This window comes from Staurois parvus, unplaced genomic scaffold (genome assembly GCF_062004578.1).
Source record: "Staurois parvus isolate SC_StPar_1 unplaced genomic scaffold, SC_StPar_1.0 ptg000029l, whole genome shotgun sequence".
NCBI classification, from domain to species: Eukaryota; Metazoa; Chordata; class Amphibia; order Anura; family Ranidae; genus Staurois; species Staurois parvus.
In genome coordinates, this window is record NW_028317825.1 from 1,899,232 (window position 1) to 1,920,542 (window position 21,311).

General features: G+C 41.0%; 1 protein-coding gene across 2 annotated transcripts in view; it reads right to left on the minus strand.

Annotated features, from left to right (window-relative positions):
• LOC149471052 (caspase-1-A-like) overlaps positions 1 to 21,311 on the minus strand; it is a 39,500-nt gene that overhangs the window by 15,685 nt on the left and 2,504 nt on the right. For both annotated transcript variants that reach the window (XM_089657141.1, XM_089657145.1), the window contains exons 2-5: positions 12,891 to 13,151; positions 8,189 to 8,248; positions 5,101 to 5,151; positions 3,680 to 3,747 (exon numbers count right to left, since the gene is read on the minus strand). In XM_089657141.1, coding sequence (XP_089513267.1) covers positions 3,680 to 3,747; positions 5,101 to 5,151; positions 8,189 to 8,248; positions 12,891 to 13,151 — 440 coding nt within the window. The remainder of the gene's footprint in view (positions 1 to 3,679; positions 3,748 to 5,100; positions 5,152 to 8,188; positions 8,249 to 12,890; positions 13,152 to 21,311) is intronic.

Below are 21,311 nucleotides of genomic sequence, written 5' to 3' on the forward strand. Positions count from 1 at the left end.
AGAAAAAAGGGAGGGGGGAGTGGGAGAAGATGGGAAAAGAAGAGAAAAGGAAGAAAGGGAAAAAGAGGAAGAACAGATCCGCCTGAGGAAAGGCACCCAGTGGGACAACAAACCAGGATGTTTGTTGTCCCACTGGGTTGTTATCCCACAGTTTTTTCTAACATTTTGGGGGAAAAAAGATAACTCCCGCTCAAGCAGGCAAAATAACGCAAAGTGCGGGGGACTACCTCTACATATTCCAGGAGAGCCAGGTCTGATGACAGCATTCCGAATTGCCCAATTCCTGAGCCAAGAGCAACTCGATACGTCCAATGTGATCCATCTCCTCAACCCACTCCAAAAAGAGTCGGGACACAGGTAGTTCACCAATGGTGAGGTATAACCAGCTTGGCAGCCATCAGACAATGGAGCAGGAGTCCACATTTGATACATTTGAAGGAGCCAGGCAGGATAGAGAGCAGTACAATTTGAGGCATATTGGAGACCATCTGGTCTGTAACCACAGAATAAAGTCGCAAATAAGATCCCAAAACGCATGAATAGGGGGGCATTCCCACCAGACATGGAGAAGGGAGCTGGGGACAGCCCAACAGCACCAACAGAGATCAGAAGTGGAAGGAAAAATCCTGTGAAGTAAGGTAGGACATCTGTACCACCAAGTGAGCATTTTGAAATTGGTTTCCTGCACTCTACTGGTCAGAGACAAATGGTGGGTAAGGGTAAAGGATTTCAGCCAGTCCTCATCCGATATCCTGGTAGCAAGGACCCCAGCCCACTTAGAGGCATACGATGGAAGATCCAGATGAACCGTAGCAAGAAGAATCTGATAAATCACAGAAAGATGGCGTGGGGAGATCCCGAAGAAACAAGGATACGAGCGGTGTGGAGTTCCTGGTAAACAAGTCAAAATCAGCAGAAGTGCACATAAAGGAGCAAAGCTGCCTATACTCCATCCACTGGGCAAAGGTGGCCCAACTCCTCAGGGAGCAAGAATGTCAGAAAGCCATACCCATTATGAGTATGAACTACTTAAAGTATGAATACTGTCTCATGAAAACCAGAAATGTATGACAAAGGGAAATTTGGACAGATTGATCAAGTCCCTAAAGGCAACAGCAGCATGAATATTATTTTCAGCAAAGATTTCATTTAATAGGCTATGTCAGATATCTGTTTATGAAGCCTACCTCCTACAGCCTCATTAAAAGTGACAATAGGTCAGTCATCTAAGTGACTGATCAATAAATATGTGTGGGGGTGGGTTTAGTGGCACATTCTGACACCACCGGTTAGAGTATTGTCTGGCAGGACAGCCTTGGGGTTGAACATGACCGGAGGGTTTAGAGCAGGGGTGGGCAAACTTTTTGACTTGAGGGCCGCAATGGGTTCATATATTGGACCCGGGGGCCGGACCAAGAGTAGATGAATGATGTGTATGTGTCATCCATAGTAAGTATAGTAATATTCCCCCATAGTAAGCATAGTAATTAATCCCCCATATAGTAATTCATCCCCCATATAGTAATTCATCCCCCCTATAGTAATTTATCCCCCATAGTCATTCATCCCCCATATAGTAATTCGTCCCCCATATAGTAATTCGTCCCCCATATAGTAATTCGTCCCCCATAGTAATTCATCCCCCATATAGTAATTCATCCCCCATATAGTAATTCATCCCCCATAGTAATTCATCCCCATATAGTAATTCATCCCCCATAGTAATTCATCCCCCATAGTAATTCATCCCCCATAGTAATTCATCCCCCATATAGTAATTCATCCCCCATATAGTAATTCATCCCCCATAGTAATTCATCCCCCATAGTAATTCATCCCCCATATAGTAATTCATCCCCCATAGTAATTCATCCCCCATAGTAATTCATCCCCCCTATAGTAATTCATCCCCCATATTAATTCATCCCCCATATTAAGTCCCCAAGTCCCCCCTGTGTCAATTCACTTACCTTTGCTCCGCGCGTTCCTCTCGCCGTATTCCCGCGCCGTTCCGGTGTAGCATGAAAATCTATCTCCTATGAGGATCTGTCCCCCTCGACGTATCTGCGCATGTGCCAGTTTCAGGCATTAGCAGCCGATCGGCGATCTCCGGCACATGCGCAGATACGTCGAGGGGGACAGATCCTCACAGGAGACAGATTTTCATGCTGCACCGGTCTTCAGGGCGGACTGTGAGAGGAGCCTAGCGGGAGCCTAGCTCCGCGGGCCGGATTAAAAGGTCCGCCGGGCCGTATACGGCCCTCGGGCCGTAGTTTGCCCATTGCTGGTTTAGAGGCTGCAGCCAACAATCGTAGAGTAAAACTATGGGTAAAAGGTTAAAAGGAAAATATGTAATGCAGCCTTTAAAGTTTATTAGTATGGCTCCATTTGATTGCATCTAATGCCCCCATTAGTTTGCCATAATTACCTATACATTCTGTCAGGAACGATAATGGGAGCTGCAGTTTATGTGGAAACTATCCCACCATGACAAGGAAACTGTGTTTTGAGAGTCAGGGAGGCTAATGATATGGAGAATTATAAAGGAAATAAATGGGATTTATTCATAAAGAACAAACTAAATGACTTGACTAATTGATTAATGTCATTAGTATTTTTATATAAAACAACCTTTAGTGTTACTTTAGGAAAAGCATATGTTGCTAACAAGCAATTCTTTTTTTTTTGTCCTATAACTATTGTAATAGGAACCACTATCAAAAGTGGGCTTTGCAATGGTGATAAAGGTTTATTCATATGTCAGCGTGATCTAAAGGTTTAAGGGGAATTTTTATAATGATAGCTTGGCTAGATGGAAGGAACCCAGGGAAGACTGGAAGCAAGCAGAACTAAAGATAGATCTGGGTAAGGAGATTGGGCTATGATTGCATTGGTAATTTGTCATGTGTATTTTAATATACACTCACTGGCCACTTTATTAGGTACACCTGTTCAATTGCTTGGTAACACAAATTGCAAATCAGCCAATCACATGGCAGCAGCAACTCCATGCATTTAGGCATCTAGACGTTATGAAGATGACTTGCTGAAGTTCAAACTGAGCATCAGAATGGGGAAGAAAAGAGAATTTAAGTGACTTTGAACGGGGCATGGTTGTTGGTGTCAGATGGGCTGGTCTGAGTATTTAAAAAACTGCTAATCTACTGGTGTTTTTCACGCACCACCATCTCTAGGGTTTACAGAGAATGGTCCAAAAAAGAGAAAATAGCCAGCAAGTGAAAGTTTTGTGAACACAAATGCCTTGTTAATGTCAGAGGTCAGAGGAGAATGGGCAGACTGGTTCGAGATGATAGAAAGACAACAGTAACTTATGTCTATATTTACCAAAGTCTCTGAGGAATGTTTCCAACACCTTGTTGAATCTATGCCATGAAGAATTAGGGCAGTTCTGAAGGCAAAAGGGGGTCCAACCCAGTACTAGCAAGGTACACCTAATAAAGTGGCCGGTGAGTGTATATAGTGGAAGGAGAGAAGTACAATGCGGAACATGTGTAGCTACCAATATAAACTCACTTTACTGACGACAGACCAGGACAAGATGCTTTTGATTGGTTGTTATGGGTACTGTACTTTTTCTTTAGTTCTTTGGCCCTTGTAGTGTTTATTAAATAAGCTTGTCAAAGTTATAATCATGCTCACAAGCAATATTTATACATACGTGATCCTGTTCGTCTTGGGAAATTCTTTCATATTCCTTCTCTGAACACAGTGTGATTCCATTAATGGCTAAAAATCAAATGATTAAAAAACATTAGTACCTAATTCCATATCATATCACCCTACTATTAAAAACAGGACTGAGATACCCTTTAACAATCAGGTACCCATTATAGCATTAAAATGTACACCTGTTTGTGGTTTCTCCTATTCAGCATGTATTAGCTGAGCATTTCTAAACCAGAAAAAAGGATTTTTACTTTTGTATTGCAGCCATAAAGCTAGGGGTGGATGTCAGTAAAATGTTTAAAAAGCTTCATAAAAGTGCAAAACATTAATAAGGCAGTTTCAGGTAGTCAATAAAATATGTCTACAGCTTCAGTGATAAAGAGCAATCTGTTTCTTGTTTTTTTTTTCTTTTTAATATGAATAGGTGTACATTGACAATCAACAACATCGATATTTATCACTCATTCGCTTGCGCGGGTATAGGTTGGCCATTAGGCTCACATGCTGCACTTACATGATGACACCAGAGACCTATGACTGGGTGTGCAGCTAAGTGGAGCAGTTTGGGGGGACCAGTATTACAAAGAGAAGGAAGCCAGTGGGAGGGAGGATTAAGGCAAGTATTACAGCCTATTTTTGATCCTCCTGACTAAATCAGAATTTAATCTATGAATGTATCTGCATGTGCAAATTTTACAGCAGCCCCAGAGAAAGGCATCAACAGAAAGAAAAAGCCAAAACAGTAAAGTTACAGGGGTATGGTTGGCGATAACCATGTCAAGACACACAAGCCCAGAGCCTTGGGCTCATAGAACTACCAAGCTGGAAAAATCAGCTACAAGCTGACTCTAGAAACCAAAGAAGGCACAGGGGACACCCATGGCTGCAAATTAGTCCAGCAGAAATCATTCACCACATAAGTAACAGAATCAGGACTCCTGGCCTCATCCAAACAGTGGCTCGTGAACATTGTACAGATAGGTATGGGTCTGCTGAACACAGGCAGGGAAATGCTACATACAGGCATCCGCCTCACCACCAGACTCCCCTAGCTCACTGCTGATGATTGAGTGGCTCTACTCTCCACAATTTTTGTGAGTACCTCAATTTTGTTTTTCCAAAACAATCATTTAAACGTTTATGTATTTTCTAATTCCAAATTCCCAGCATTCTTCTATAATCTACATTATCCTGAGAGATATTTTAGAACCTATATGTTTACAACCCTGACAAAGCAAATTAGAAGTGGCTTCCCCTCCATTACTGGGTTTGATATATCATGTAAATGTCATGTGTCATTTCTTGATGCCCGATTTAAGTAGAACTTACAAAACAAAGGTAACGGTCAAAGAAAAAAAGCTATGTTTCCCCTCTTCTGCACTTGTTTCATTATTTACACCTTGTACCACTTACGTGCCTGGCTGGGTGGCTCAACATTCTGTTCCTGTTTAGGCAATAGAGGCTCTGAAAAAATACAAGAAAAATAGCTGTAAATCTGACTGGTATAATAAAAAAAAAAAACACCCGCACTCAACAAATGTGATCAGAAAATGTATGCAATTAAATACAGCGGCTATCTTGAACCAAGCTCACAGCTTGTAATTACTGAAAAGTAATATGAAATAAGAAAACGCTGGATTGTCATGTATGAAACATGCGTGATCCAAAATAAAATAGTCCAAAATAATCTAAAATGTGCTCTTGACATCATAATGAAAGTTCATGGGTTAAAGGGGCAGGTTACCTCATAGAGGACCTGGAGGAGTGGAGGCTATTAGGCAAGTTTTGGAGCACATCAGGTGCTGGGAAGCATGTATTGACTTGCTTGTGTATACAAAGGGTTGCATACCACATGGTGAGTGTGGTATGTGGTGGGCAGTCAGGCAGGTGCACAGGGTGTTTTGCTCATTGATTCACAAGGAATTGTGTTATTTAACCCATGAACTTTCATTTTGATGGGAAGAGCACATAATCACATTTTAGTTTATTTTGTTATTGTTTTGAATTATGCATATGTTATATATGGCATACTAGTGCTGTCTTACTTCATGTCTTTTCAGTAAACCTAACTGGTTCTTAAATAGTAAAGACTGAATAATGAAATTAAGAGATATACAAGCTTTCATAAATAGAAAAAACAATCCTAATGTAATTTTTCTGAATAGATCCAGCAAAAATATTTCAGCACAATGGAAGACTTCTGCATTGAATGCTAGTAATTGGCTGTACAGTATATCACTCATCCATCAGTTAATACACTACCTATCTACTTCAAAGGATGGTCAAAGTGTAGCTGCAAACAAAACTTTCTTCTTTCTCTGTCATTCCTTTAGGCTGGCCATACACTATACAATTTTCTGTCCAATTTCCTTTAGATTTACCTTCAACTATGTAGTGCAAGGACCTGCCTAATTGGATACAATTTAAAGTGTTGTTTAGGTTTGACCTCATATTATATGATTTGTGGTAAATCTAAAGAAAAATTCTCAAGAAAATTGTATAATGTATGGCCATCCTTTGTTTTGTAAAGGGTGGGAAAGGTTTAGAACTTTTGTCAGGCTTTTTACTGCTGTCTGGGCTCCTATGGAGGAGATTTCTTTTATTTTCCTGTCCCCAACTGGAACACAGCAATAAATGCAAGACAGAGGTACTAATTCCATACAAACCTACAACAAAAAGAAAAAGTGAGGGGCAGGACAGATATGACTGGAAGAGGCAGGAAGGGAGGGGAAAAAATTTAAATATAACACATAATAAAAAGGATTTGTGGCAGTTGCTTTGCATGCATGTGAAAAATACATATTAAAAGGGTATCAGTCAAGGTTTGTACCTGCTGTATTTTCTTCACCAGCTAATTATTAATCTAATCATCATAATGCTATAGCCATATATAATACAGAAATATGATATAATAATGGGATCAGTTTGTGTACACCACTATTCTGTACAAGAGTGGTCTCCAAACTTTGCTTGCCTTTATCTGGCCCTTGGGGCAATATTTATCCCACTGATACGAGGCACTATTCAGCCCACTATCATGAACAATTGGCATAATTCCTGACACCAACGTCAACAATGGAATGTGATTTCTCCCACTGAAACCAACAGTAGGGCACTATTCCTCCCTTAAGGCCCCCTTCACACTGACGTTCCGATCGGGTCCACCTGTCAGTTTTTCAGGTGGACCCAATCGGCATCTGATCCAATCCTATATGCTAAAAACAGATGGATGGGGATCTGTCCCCCATCCGTCTAGTGGATCGGCTAACAGTCAGGTGGAAAAGGACAGGCGGTCCCATAGAAAACAGTGGGCTGTGTCTGTGTCCGCTCTGCAGTAGCACAGACCTGTCATGCACTTGCTCAGTGGGGATCAGCGGAGAGATCCCCCATTGAGCAAGTGGATCCGCTGACAGGTCCAAAAAAATGGGCCTAAGACAAAAAATGGTGCACTGTTTACTTTCACTGATGCAAGAACAAGTTTTTTTTCTTACTGGCCACAGTCCACCCCCCCTCAAGTCTGAAGGACAATAAACTGGCCCTTTGCTTAGAAAGTTTGGAGACCCCTGCTGCACAAGATAAAAGATAACAATGTTGGGTGTAATCCTTTCCGCCATTTTGGAAAAACTAAAAAAATATGCATATGAACTAAACTTTGTTGTTTTGTGATTTTTGAGCATACAGCTATGCAAAGTCAGCACCAGATCATCATCCAGGGCAATTATTTATATCTGTAAGGCACAACGTACATCTTTGAGCAAAACTGCCCATGGACATGCAGATTGGGTGATCAAACATTTCTCCTTTTCAGTAGCTTTTGGTTTAATCTATAACAGATACAGCCACAAATATTATCTACCAAATCTGACATATATGGGTAGTCTGGATGAATACAAACCCTTATTCTTCAGGGGACACTGGGTATAAACACCTTAAACTGCATACAGAGACTAATAAGGACTCTGGGTCATCACATCTTTCATCCTGCCCATATAATTTGCTACGCAGAGTATAATTCACTGTTTACAATCTCACTGATTGTATGATACCACCCACTTAGTTAATAAAATAAAATGAAACATGCATCCATGTAACTTTCAAATACTGTTAAAAAATAAAAAGCAAAAGTGAAAATAAAAGTTATGCTGCCTCCCTATCACATCTGTTTTAAGCAGGCTTTAAGCATCAGTATTTGTACCAAATGATAAAACATTTAGAATGTGCAAGTACAGTCACTGTCACTGGTGTCACTGTCAACACACCTACGATGCAGTACACCACAATGCACCATGCATTACAAAAATCATGTAGGGACAGCTTCATCTATTGTGGTGCCCTGGCAGCATATTCAAAACAAATTGGCTGTCTTAAAGCAATGCGCATTCATGTGCAAAATACATCATGTTAACGTACGCACGGAAACTCACCACAGTAGGTTGGAAAGTCTGAGGGAGGCCATAAATATTTAAACATTTAAATATTTAAAACACATTGTAGCACTTACTTTTCTGGCTGGGTGACTCAAACTTTGTTTCTTGTTTGGGCAATGAGAGTTCTGTAGGTACTAAAATACAAAACAAAAATAAAAAAGTGAAAATCTCCACTGATACACTGGATAGTCAGCATTTACATCAAGAAATGTAATTAAAAGAAAACTGTCCATAAAGAAAAGAAACATAACTTAATGGTCTGTGGAACAGATGGGGGGCAGCCTGTGCACTTCTATTATCAGGGGAAAAACAATTAGACAAAGTTTGGTGTTAGCCCTCAGAAATTTCAGCTGCTGGCATTTGTAAATGTCCTATAGACACTAGATTGTGAAGGATTTTAAATAGTAATATAGTAGGAAAATTAGGAGTACTAAATTTCAGAGATCAGAGTACTGACTACATCATATTTATTGGTCTTCAACTTAAGGATGAACTAGATAATCAGTCTCTCTCTCTCTCCATTTCTCCAAAGTCATGAATGTAGACAATAAAAGGTGATGGGGAAGCTTGAATTGCATTGACCACTACTGGGATGGAGGGAAGGCCATGTATGAAATTCATAAACCCTCCAAATGACTGTGGCCATAAAGTTGGTCATAGACGTCAGAACACAGTTGGATGTGCAGTCAAGATTTGGTCACTCTAACAATATAAGGTATAGTGGTGCGAGACAGCCATGGGGGGGGGGGGGGGACAGCCCATATATGAGTAGGGGGCCCTGACATCCCAAGAGGCCTGAGCCCCAACAAGGCGAAAAAAGGGCAGTTCCCCTAGACCCAGTAATTTTTGGCGCAGGAGGGATAGAAGGACTACAGCGGGAATACACTGCAAGAGAGGACATAGCGGGGAGATGAGACCGGAAGAGGAGGAGGTTGGATGGGGGATGGGACTGGAGAAGGAGGAACACATGGGATGGCAGAGATGGGACTGGAGGAGGAGGACAAAGGATGGAAGAGATGGGACCGCAAGCGGAACAGGACATGTGGTGGAGCAAGAAGAGGACATGGGATTGGGGAGATGAGATTTAGGAGAAGGACATGGGATGGTGGAGATGGGACTAGAGGAGGAGGATATGGCCATTGGGTGGGCCCTGGGGAATGTTGGTGGTCAAGCCCAGGGGGGCCCAGGCCTAAAGTTGTGTAAGGGTCCCCAAAAGCTCTGATGGCTGCCCTGTGGGGGTAGTTAGCATCTATAGTTTGGAGGCAGAGAGGTTCCCCACACCAGGTATGCATGGCTCAAGTCCCAAGCCAATCTGAAAATGTACAGGATACATTTAGGAATATTGTTTAAGCGTTATACCATATATCTTTTTTATATTGTTCTGATATCCAAGCCAAGATAACCGGTATTGTTTTCCTCTATCCACTATCGTTAGGTGGCATACAGTAGTTTTCTCCTCAAGGAAAGACGGTCATTCCCCCTGACATTCTGAAGCAGAGCTCAGCTTTATTTTATATGTAACATTAAAGAAGAAGTGTCACCACAAATTAAAGACCCTTGTTGCACGTAGCTTGTGGTCCAATTCTGATCTATGCTGTAGTTACTGACAGTGCACATGTGAGGTTACAATATTCATTTAGGTGATTTGCCCAGCTGGAACACTGGAACAAACCTTTTTAAACCTTGCTGACAGCACAAGAGCTAAACCAGGGCATGCAGTGAGTGTGTGTTACCCCAAAGTGAGTAATCGGATTCTCCATTTTACTTACGCTTGAGTTCTCCTGTCAGTTTTTTAGGTGAACCTGATCATACCATTCATTCTCCTCCATGGAGCGGCGGGTGTAAATGGGCATGTGTCTGTTTACATCCACCTCCATTGAATCTGTTAAAAACAGATGGATGAGAATCTGTTCCCCATCTAGCTAGCGGATCGGATGGCACTCTGGTGTAAACAGACAAGCAGCCCATTTACATCCGACTGTCTATAAAGGATTGCAAGCTGTGTCTGTATCCACTCTGCAGAAGCAGTGTACACGGACCAGCCATCCACCTGCTAAGCGGAGATCAGCAGACAGTTCCCCCACTGAGCAAGGGGACTCCTTGCGGAGTCCACCCCATGTGGAAGGGGCCTAAGGCTTGATTTGCATTTGTGTTTGATATGGGAGACCCAGCAAGGGTTTCCAGCAAATAATGTAGATGCAGGCAGAAGCCCAATTGAAAACCAATGGAAGGCTATTCATGGCCACTCACAGGTAACCTCTCAAACAGCAATTACCAGTGAATGATTGGCCCTGATCGTAGGCCGTCTGGCCAGGGCTGATCATTAATAGGTTTCGCTGCTTGAGCCATTACAAGCAAGCGGCCAAGAACAGCTGTGGGAGCTGTCAGCCTAAGATTGCTTTCAATTTGGCTTCTGCCTGCAGCTAATTGCCGGGAACGCCTGTTGGGTCTCCTGCATCTAATTGCTAACTGCCCCATTCGCAAGTGTGGCCTAAAACCCCACCATGAATATTTGCGTTCACTCTCCCTTGTGAATGTTGAAACAACAAATGAAGGGAATCTTTCAAATAGGTAGTAAGAAAGAATATTTGTAGTAGTGCAGGGAGGGAATAAAAACATTTGGTCGGGTTTTTACTGCTTAAAAGTAACAAATTTAAGGCGTGCCAGACCAATTATCAAAAAGTCCAAATGCTTTTTTTATCAGGTCAAATTAAAGTGACATCATCTAAAGAAAGGAGGAGTACCAGAGGCCTTGAAATGTGCTGGCTTCTTTACTTCACCTAATCTGTACTGGCATTCTCATTAGACCTATTACTTGTGGACTTCAAACTCTGCATCCTCAGGTAGGGTTAACCGGTTTTCTTGAGAGCAGCCTTACCAGAAGCATTCTGCTTCACACACTGGACTGCCTTTCTACAATTATGAGACATCGGGAATGCAAATCCAGTTGTCTGTCCCAAAAGTAGAGCAATTCCCTTCACATTTTATGTAATTCACCAGTGGAGACATTCCCTTAACATATTATGTAGTTATCAGGACAGCAACTCAAGATAAATTTCTCCAACCAGAACACAAGCTGACAGTGGTTCTAATACTTCACCGCTATATATATATATATATATATACACATACATACATACATACACATATACACACACACACACACAGTGCTCAGCATAAATGAGTACACTCCAACAGATTTATTAGAAAACCTTTACTTTCCTTTCAGAATCCACATTTTGACACTATACTACAAAATACACCCACAAATGTGGGCCATTGATTGCAAACAGGATTTTTTAATTTGCACAAACAAAAAAGTATTTCTCCTAACAAATTCATTCAAGTCCATATTGCAAAAATGAATACACCCCAATGAAAGTCTTGGGAGCAAAGCTAAATTTTAGATAACAAAATCCTAATTAACAAGAATTCAACTACAGGTGAGTCTAATTCATTAAACAGGCATCCAGCAGACAGTTGATTATAAAAGGGTGTTACTTAACAAAGAAAACCCCTTCCCATTTCATGCTGTCAGCAATGGCACCATATGGAAGAGAAATATCACAAGGCCAGGGAAAGAAACTCTTTCCTTTACCCAAAAAAGCTGAAGGCTACAAGAAGATTAGCAAAGCTTTACTTACCAGGTAGAATACTGTAGCAAAAGTGATACAAAAATTTAACAAAGATGGAACTGCAACCATCTCGCAGAGACATCCAGGCCATCCACGGAAGTTAACACCTTGACAGGAGCGTCTTCTGATGAGAGGGGTTGCTAAAAATCAGTATGCAAGTTCATTGCAGTTAGCTAAAGAAGTAGAAAGCCAAACTGGGGTGATTGTTTCCCTTGACACAATACAGCATACACTGCAGAGGAATGGCATGCATGGGTGTCGTCCACAAAGGAAGCCTCTCTTGAAGCCCATGCACAAGAAAGCCTGCCTAGAATTTGCCGGGGCCCATGAAAAAGCAGAAACATACTGGGACTCTGTACTCTGTAGTGAAGAGACCAAGATAACTATTTTTTGAAACTGATGGCTTCAAAACTGTATGGTGTCGCAAAGGCGAGGAGTACAAAGAAAAATGCATGGTGCATACAATGAAACATGGTGGTGGCAGTGTCCTTCTGTGGGGCACTTTTTCAACATGACAATGATCCAAAACACATATCTAAGGCCACTATTGCATTTCTGAAGAATAACAGGGTGAAACAGAGTGAAAGTAATTCATGTCTCCTGATTTGAACCCAATCGAACACCTATGGAGAATTCTGAAAAGACAAGTTAAGCATCACTCTCCATCCAGCATCCAGGTTCTAAAAAGTCATTCTGGAAGAATGGAAAAAGATAGATGTTGCAATATGTCACCAACTTGTTCATTCCACTCCTAGAAGATTTGCTGCTGTCCTTATAAAACACGGAGGTCATACAAAATACTAGATGGAGTAGTTTTTGTTGTGGGTTGTATTCATTTTTGCATCAACTAATTTGATTAAAACTGAAATTTTGTAATCTAAGTTATATTATTAACCTTACTTTCATGTAATGAGCTAAACAAATGTTCTATAAAACTCAGTTTTGTCAAAATTGTGGAAATTGTTCTTGTGTTTATTGAGATATTGATTAAAATCTTATTTTTCAAAAGGAATGGACTCATTTATGCTGAGCACTGTATATATATATATATATATATACACACACTGTAAATTGGACTGTCAGTTTAATGGGAAAGCAATATAAGTATCTAAATCCCTAATATAAAATTGCAGAAGTTCACCTGTTATCCCAAGTTTTTCGCTAAGCATCAAGTCTCTTTCTGACACTTTCTGAATCAGGATGTTGCTAGATGCATCTCCCTTTTTCCTCACAGTATCAACAAGGTGCCGCATTTTGTCACTTGAAAGAGTGTATTGTTCTTTAATATATTCTACCTCACCATCATTGAATATCTTTTCTTCAAGTAAGTCATCCAGAAGGCCCGTTATAAGTGTCTTGTTTGAACCTTCAACTAATCCCTTTCTTAGTTTATGTAGTTGATCTGGAAAATAGATATGTATGTTATACAGGGAGAAAACTGGTTTACATAGAGAAGAAAAAACACTAGACCTGCAAATATAGAATACATAATAGCCAGCTGAAATATGTCTGAAACCAACAGTGGGCATTGGCCATCATATTCATGTGCACTTATAAGGATGTCAGAGGATCAAAATTGATTCATGTAATGACAAGGTCACTTTTTACACCTAATAATATGGCTATGGACGGTTTAAGAGGTATTTCAATTTATGTTTACATTTCATAAAGCTTGCAATTTAAATTTCCATGCTTTCCTTGTGAAGTATGGTCAAACATGTAGTGCATTGATTGAACATAATATTGTCATTTGTTAATCTCAGATAGTCTACATTTCTTTTGTAATGATCAGTCAAGGTGGCCTTTACAGCAATTGATTGCACCTCTGCTTTTATGACATAAAAAAAGAGAACATTCCCTTGGGTGTGTCAGTCTTCCACTTAAGCAGGCCATACATTAAAGAGCTACTCTACTTTTGTTGAGAAAAAACCTTACCCTCTGGGTGATCAATGTACATTACAAGGATTTTAACAAACTTTGTTGCAGAGTCCTAATTTTTGTTATTCTAAAGAAAGAGATAAATGTTTGTCTGTGTCCATGTGCAAAATGAATCTGATGGGAGTGTTTTCAAAATTATCTATCAGCTGCTGCACTTGCAGGGTTCCAATGAAGAAAGTGGCAGTCTCTGCACCCTTTAGGTGTGATTTCCAATTTGGAGTATCTTACCAAAAATGATATCTTTGCTGCAGGGGATGCCTGAAATCTGAATTGTATCTTAGTGCAGACGTCTGGGAAAATCTGTGATCCAATCACACAAGCAGGAAATGATGTTGCTGGAGGGCGTTCTGTACATATTCTGTGTACAGAACACCTCCAGGTAGCCATATTACATTGCATTTTGCATAAAATTACAGCACTGCAGATTGAAAAGGAAAGGTAATTTTTTAGGAACACACAAGTACAATATGACTTGTATCGTAATTGTATATGCTATATTATTTTTTTTTTATTTGATATTTTTTTTTCCACAAAAGTGGAGTTACCCTTTAAACAAGTTTCTTTCCAGCAACCACAGGTTGCAGAAAAGAAAACGGCTTGATTTCCCCATCAACACATTCAGAACTGCAGAGCTTTTGTATTCTGTCAGCGGGAGGTTTCCCACCCATCAGAATACAATATTCACTGCTATAGCTGCCAGCACTGATTGAACAAGAAAAACCCAACAGGCTAGTTTTACTGAAGTCAATCGATGGATCAACTTCAATACAACCAGCATGCCCATACATAGATTGAAATTCGGTTGGTTCTTGCTAAATCAGCCTAATTTCAATCCATTTATGGCTGGCTTTAGTGACTGTGACCTGTTCTGCACCCAATCTTCCCAGGGTAATCTTTTACTGGTTCCTTTCCTTTGCATGCTTCCTCTCCTGACTACTGCCCCTTACAGGGGTGAACATAAATTTTCACAGTGTGCAGCTGCAAAAAGACCGTTTGGGGCTTAGGGCCCCAATTATACTAGAGGTTGGTCAGATGGGTGCTGGACATGGCTTACCTCTATCTGTTAACCTGTAGACAGGGAAAAAGTGTTTTTAACTTGGCTAGTAGGTAAATGAGGGGCCAAAAGATTAGTCTAGCACAGGGTGCCCCTTGGTAACTCTTCAGCATTGACCCCTTTGCTCCCCTTTTCTCTCTCACTCTCAGTGCCCTAATATTTGTGCTCTCTCCACTCAATTTTCTTCATTCGCTGCTTCTCCAGCCCAAAATTGCATCTGTTTGTGCTCTTGTCCTCCCCTTCACCACTGCACTTCAACAGCTGCTGCAGGCACAAGTACATGAATGAAGGGTCTTGTCCCTTGGCTACTATAGACTCCTGTGTATAAATTAAATGTCATCTGATATTTGTATTATAAAATACCAGAGACCCTCTGTGTGTGCGCAAACTGGTTTATGATTCTGGTTGATGTATTTTGGTAAAATACTCTGGTGGCTTTAAAAGTTTTACGGATTTTACATGTGGACTTCGGGGCGCCGGGAAATGTCTATGCACACTCCCTATTTCAAAGACTCTCCCCTTTCTTTGACTTTGTGGAGACTCTTTCAGTCCACGACCTAGCGTCTAGGATATTGGTATTTTGTTATCTTACGTTACATTATGTTAATTAATCTGCAGTATGGATGCGGGTCTTTCTTCGGCCTTGATGTCTTTGGTTCCTAACTTTTATCTTTTTTCCTTTTCCTAACTTTTTCTACTTTTCTTGTCTGAGGGTCAACCTGGGAATTTTGCCTTGGGTTAATTGACCCTTTATATGGATGGGTGGGTTTGTCTGATAGTGACTTCGCCACTTGCTTCCCACGTCTACTTAAAAACAATGCTCTGCCATGATCCAATTGCTCTCTCATAACGTCCAAGGGTTGGGCTCCTTTTCTAAGCGACTCCAAATATTCTCCCATTATAAGTCTTTGGGAGCCGATATTGTGGCCTTACAGGAAACACATTTTGCCCCTTCCTTTACTTCTAGATATATTCATAGGGATTTTCTGACTTGTTTTTTCGCTATTGCCTCCAAAAAAAAGAGAGGAGTGGTGCTCTGCTTTTCTAGACAGTTATCATTTGCTGAAACTAAAGTTTTAAGGGATAGGGAGTGACGATACTTCCTGGTGAAGGGTCATTTAGAGGGTAATATGGTGTCTTTTCTTATCTACTATGCCGCTAATACGAACCAAGTGGCCTTTTTCCGTTCTCTTTTCACGTCTCTGTTTAAAGAACTAGAGGGAGATGTGATTTTGGCAGGAGAAAATATACTTGATAAATCTCACGTAATTAAACTTAAATCGCCTTCTAAACAAAGCCGCGATTATGACTTAATTGACGCGTGGAGGGAGGCCAATCCCACCTCTAGAGACTACTCCCACTTTTCAAGCGCTCATAGTCATTATTCCCATATAGACCATGTTTTCCTCCCCTCGGACATGATCGCTAAGTTGCATTCAGCTAAAATTATAATCGACACCTTGGTCGGTCCACGACCCTGTACTTTTAACGCTAATTTGACTGTTAAAATGGTTAAACCACACTGGTGATTAAATGAGCCCTTACTAAGTGAAGCCTGCTGCTTGGAAGTGGGTGAACATCTTAAGTCTCTATTTCGCAATTAACATGGCGGAGGACACAAATTCCTCCATTAATTGGGCAGCCCACAAAGCCTCAGTTCGGGGTTTTTTTATCCAGCTGTCCACCAGAATTAAAAAATCCTGCAAAGAGTTGATCTCTACCAAATCTAGAGAATATGAATCGTTAGCTGCCCAACATAAAATTACCCTGACCTTGGATTTTTTTTTATCTAAGGTGGAACATGCTCGGCTGGAGCTTAACCTATGCCTCACCACAAAGGTGGAAAAACAACTGCATTGGATGAATATTTCACATGGAGGGATAGACCAGGTTCTCTTCTTGCACGTAAGCTTACCCCCAAATTTACTCACTTGGCACTACCTAAACTCCAGTAGACGGGGGGTACTATCACGCAGGATCCTCAGACGATCCTTCGGGAATTTCACGATTTTTATGCTTCTCTATATAGTCCCCCCACAGCTAGCAGAACCCTCTTCTATTCGATCCTTCCTAGAGTCCTTGCCTATCCTTTCCCTTTCTGATGCCCATAAAGAGCTTATGGAACAACCCATTACTTATGAGGAGCTCCTAAAAGCTATTAAATTACTACTGTTACATATATCCCCGGGGCCTGACGGCCTCCCCAACCAGTACTACAAAACGTTTTGTGAACATTTACTTCCTCAACGACACTGTACTTTAACTCATTGCGAGAGGAAGATGTGGTCCCTTTAGATGAGAACAAGGCATACTGTATATTAGTGTCATTCCTAAACCAAATAAATATTCTACTGATATTCATAATTATTGTCCGATTTCAATAATTGCGACTTGAGAATCTTAACGAAACTCCTAGCTGTACGCCTTAATTCCTTTCTGGCACAATATATTCATAAAGATTAGATGGGATTTATATCAACTCAAACATTAGACCAAGTTAGTAGATCTATTACCCTGATATCAGATGCCTGTTCCAATTGGGATGCTCCTCTCTCTAGGGCACTCTTACTTCTTTCTCTGGACCTTCATAAGGCCTTCGATAGTGTGACGTGGGAATATTTATTTACTACCCTGCAGGCCTTTGACTTTGGCTTGACGTTTCTTGCTCTGTTACATTCGCTATATGCTAATCCCTTGGCCCAGGTCTCCATCAAAGGCTACAAATCCTCGGTGCTCCCTATCCACAGAGGGACTAGACAGGGCTTTCCACTTTCGCTGTTGCTTTTTGCTCTGGCAATTGAACCCTTGGCTCAGGCAATTTGGTCTCATCCCCAAAGCCATGGCATCCGTTGTGGCCAACAGAAACATAAATGTGCCCTATTTGCCGATGATGTTCTTATGTATCTTACTTCTCCTTTGATAACTATTCCAAATTTACTATCATTATTATGCCAATTCTCCGCTCTTAATTCCCAAAAAATGACTACCCTTAATGTTTCCTTACCCATATCTGATGAACAGCAGCTTAGAACTTCCTACGATTTTCAATGGGTGAATAAATCTTTACCCTACTTAGGAATACACCTTACCAATTCCATCGAGACACTTTATCAGGCTAATTACCCTCCAGTCTTTAAAATACTTAGGGATGATCTCCATCGTTGGGCTGACTATTCCTTATCCTGGTTTGGTAGAGTCAACTCAATCAAAATGACGTTTCTGCCTCGACTACTCTATTACTTCCGGACCATACCGTTAACAATTCCATGATGAGATTTGCGGCTTCTACAAGCTGAGTTTCTTCGATTTATTTGGAATAATAGACGGCCCTGGATGAACCAGAAGACATTATATGCTTCTAGATCGCGGGGTGGTATTGGCCTTCCTAATCTCCATGCGTACTTCCAAGCTGCGCAGATCACCCAACTAGCTTATACGGTTGGAGGGCATACTTCCCATTGGGTTTCTGTAGAAGCTCTTTCCTGTCATCCTTTGGCTATTGGGGCGTTACTGTGGCTTCCTAGTCGATTACATCCTTCTATATTGTGCACTACCTTGTCGTTCTCCTTGGCAGTTTGGGACAGGGTACGCCACCGCAAGTCACCAGTATCACCACATACACCTATTGCTCTGATTTTTTGCAACCCTGAATTTGTGCCTGGATTAACACCAGCCCCTTTTTAATGGTGGATCAATAAGGGCTTGCTGCGGATAGGAGACTATCTTAATGGTGCTTGTGTACATTCTCTGCAATATTTTAAAGACAAGTTACATATGCCTGCTACTGAAATATTTAGATACAACCAGATTGTCTCATTTCTCCGCTCAAAGCTTGCTTTATTGGACGAGTCACCTTTGCTCATTGCATTTGAACTGTCCTGCAGGAATAGGAATTCCCTAAGAGGCCGGGTCTCTGCAATATACAGGTGAAACTCGAAAAATTAGAATATCGTGCAAAAGTTTATTTATTTTGTAATGCAACTTAAAAGGTGAAACTAATATATGAGATAGACTCATTACATGCAAAGCAAGATAGTTCAAGCTGTGATTTGTCATAATTGTGATGATTATGGCTTACAGCTCATGAAAACCCCAAATCCACAATCTCAGAAAATTAGAATATTGTGAAAAGGTGCAATATTCTCGGCTCAAAGTGTCCCACTCTAATCAGCTAATTAAGCCATAACACCTGCAAAGGGTTCCTGAGCCTTTAAATGGTCTCTCAGTTTGGTTCAGTAGGAATCACAATCATGGGAAAGACTGCTAACCTGACAGTTGTGCAGAAAACCATCAATGACACCCTCCATAAGGAGGGAAAGCCTCAAAAGGTAATTGGAAAAGAAGTTGGATGTTCCCAAAGTGCTGTATCAAAGCCCATTAATAGAAAGTTATGTGGAAGGGAAAAGTGTGGAAGAAAAAAGTGCACAAGCAGCAGGATTGGATTGTCAGGAAAAGGCCATTCAAAAGTGTTGGGGACTTTCACAAGGAGTGGACTGAGGCTGGAGTCAGTGCATCAAGAGCCACCACACACAGACAGATCCTGGACATGGGCTTCAAATGTTGTATTCCTCCTGAAAAACAACGTCAGAAGCGTCTTACCTGGGCTAAAGAAAAACATACCTGGTCTGTTGCTCAGTGGTCCAAAGTCCTCTTTTCTGATGAGAGCAACTTTTGCATTCCATTTGGAAACCAAGGACCCAGAGTATGAAGGAAGAATGGAGAGGCACACACTGCAAGATGCTTGAAGTCCAGTGTGAAGTTTCCACAGTCTGTGTTGATTTGGGGAGCCATGTCATCTGCTGGTGTTGGTCCACTGTGCTTCAATAAGTCCAGGGTCAACGCAACCGTCTACCAGGAGATTTTGGAGCACTTCATGGTTCCTTCCGCAGACGAGCTTTATGGGGATGCTGATTTCATTTTCTCGCAGGACTTGGTACCTGCCCACACTGCCAAAAGCACCAAAACCTGGTTCAATGACCGTGGGATTACTGTGCTTGATTGGCCAGTAAACTTGCCTGACCTGAACCCCATAGAGCATCTATGGGGCATTGCTAAGAGAAAGATGAGAGACATGAAACAGAACAATGCAGAAGAGCTGAAGGCCGCTATTGAAGCATCCTGGTCTTCCATAACACCTCAGCAGTGCCACAGGCTGATCGCTTCCATGCCACGCCGCATTGAGGCAATAATTGCTGCAAAAGGGGCCCAAACCAAGTACTGAGTACATATGCATGCGTATACTTTTCAGAGGTCCGATATTGTTCTATGTACAATCCTTGTTTTATTGATTGCATGTAATATTCTAATTTTCTGAGATTGTGGATTTGGGGTTTTCATGAGCTGTAAGCCATAATCATCACAATTATGACAAATCACGGCTTGAACTATCTTGCTTTGCATGTAATGAGTCTATCTCATATATTAGTTTCACCTTTTAAGTTGCATTATTGAAATAAATGAACGTTTGCACGATATTCTAATTTTTCGAGTTTCACCTGTATGCTCTCCTCACTGACCCGAACTGTAAACATGGAACATTGGGAAAATGATTTAGCTGTCAATTACGAATTATCAGATTGGCAAGATATCGCCTTAGCACTATCTAAAATTTCTATCAATACTACTTTAATTGAAGCTAATTATAAAACTTTGCTGAGATGGTATCTGATACCCACCCGGATTGCAAAGATGCATCCATCTGCCTCTGCGATGTGTTTCTGGCGTTGTGGCCAGGTTGGGTCTATGCTTCACATCTGGTGGCAATGCCCGCTTGTAACTAGATTTTGGATGCGAATGTTCAATTTGGTAAACTCAGTGATGGGTAAAAATATTCGCAGATCCCCGGAGACAGTGCTCTTTCATAAATTTCCAGATAATGTTCCCAAGAAATCTCATAAATTGATTTCCCATATGTTTCTGGCAGCGAGAATTACTATAGCTAGACACTGGAGGCAATCGGTCATTCCACTTGATTATGTTAAAAAGAAACTTAATTGGATCATGATTAACCACAAACTCCCGTGTCCTACACAATAACTCGAAAAAATGTGATAACACATGGAGCCCGTGGATCCAATACTTCTCTGTGCCTTAATGACCCTTATCTGGACTTTCCTTTCTACTCTTTCCTTTGTACTTTTTACTATTTTTGTACTGCTCTGTATTGTATATTCTATGTTGGCAAGGCAAAATATACTTGACCTCGAATTGGCCACGATTTATGTCTTGTCTTAACTGCCAATTGTTGCGGCAGACTTTGTTGTTTTGGTGTTTCTATCTGTATATACGATGGAACAGTGTTCATTGATAGTGCTTAACTTATGTATTTTTCCTTTGTAAAACTATTCAATAAATACCATTGAAATATAAAATACCAGAGGCCCATTAGTGCTAAACCCTGCCCTCTTCCTGCTAAGATTCACCTCGTATGTTGTGCAGGCATTGGTGGGAGCACATGGTTACATCTTCAGTGGAAGATTGGTATGAACCATTGTTCCTGTCCACAGGTGTGAGGACCTACCTCTTATTCCTGAGTCTTTTTATTCCTTTAATGTAAGGGCACCCTAGTTG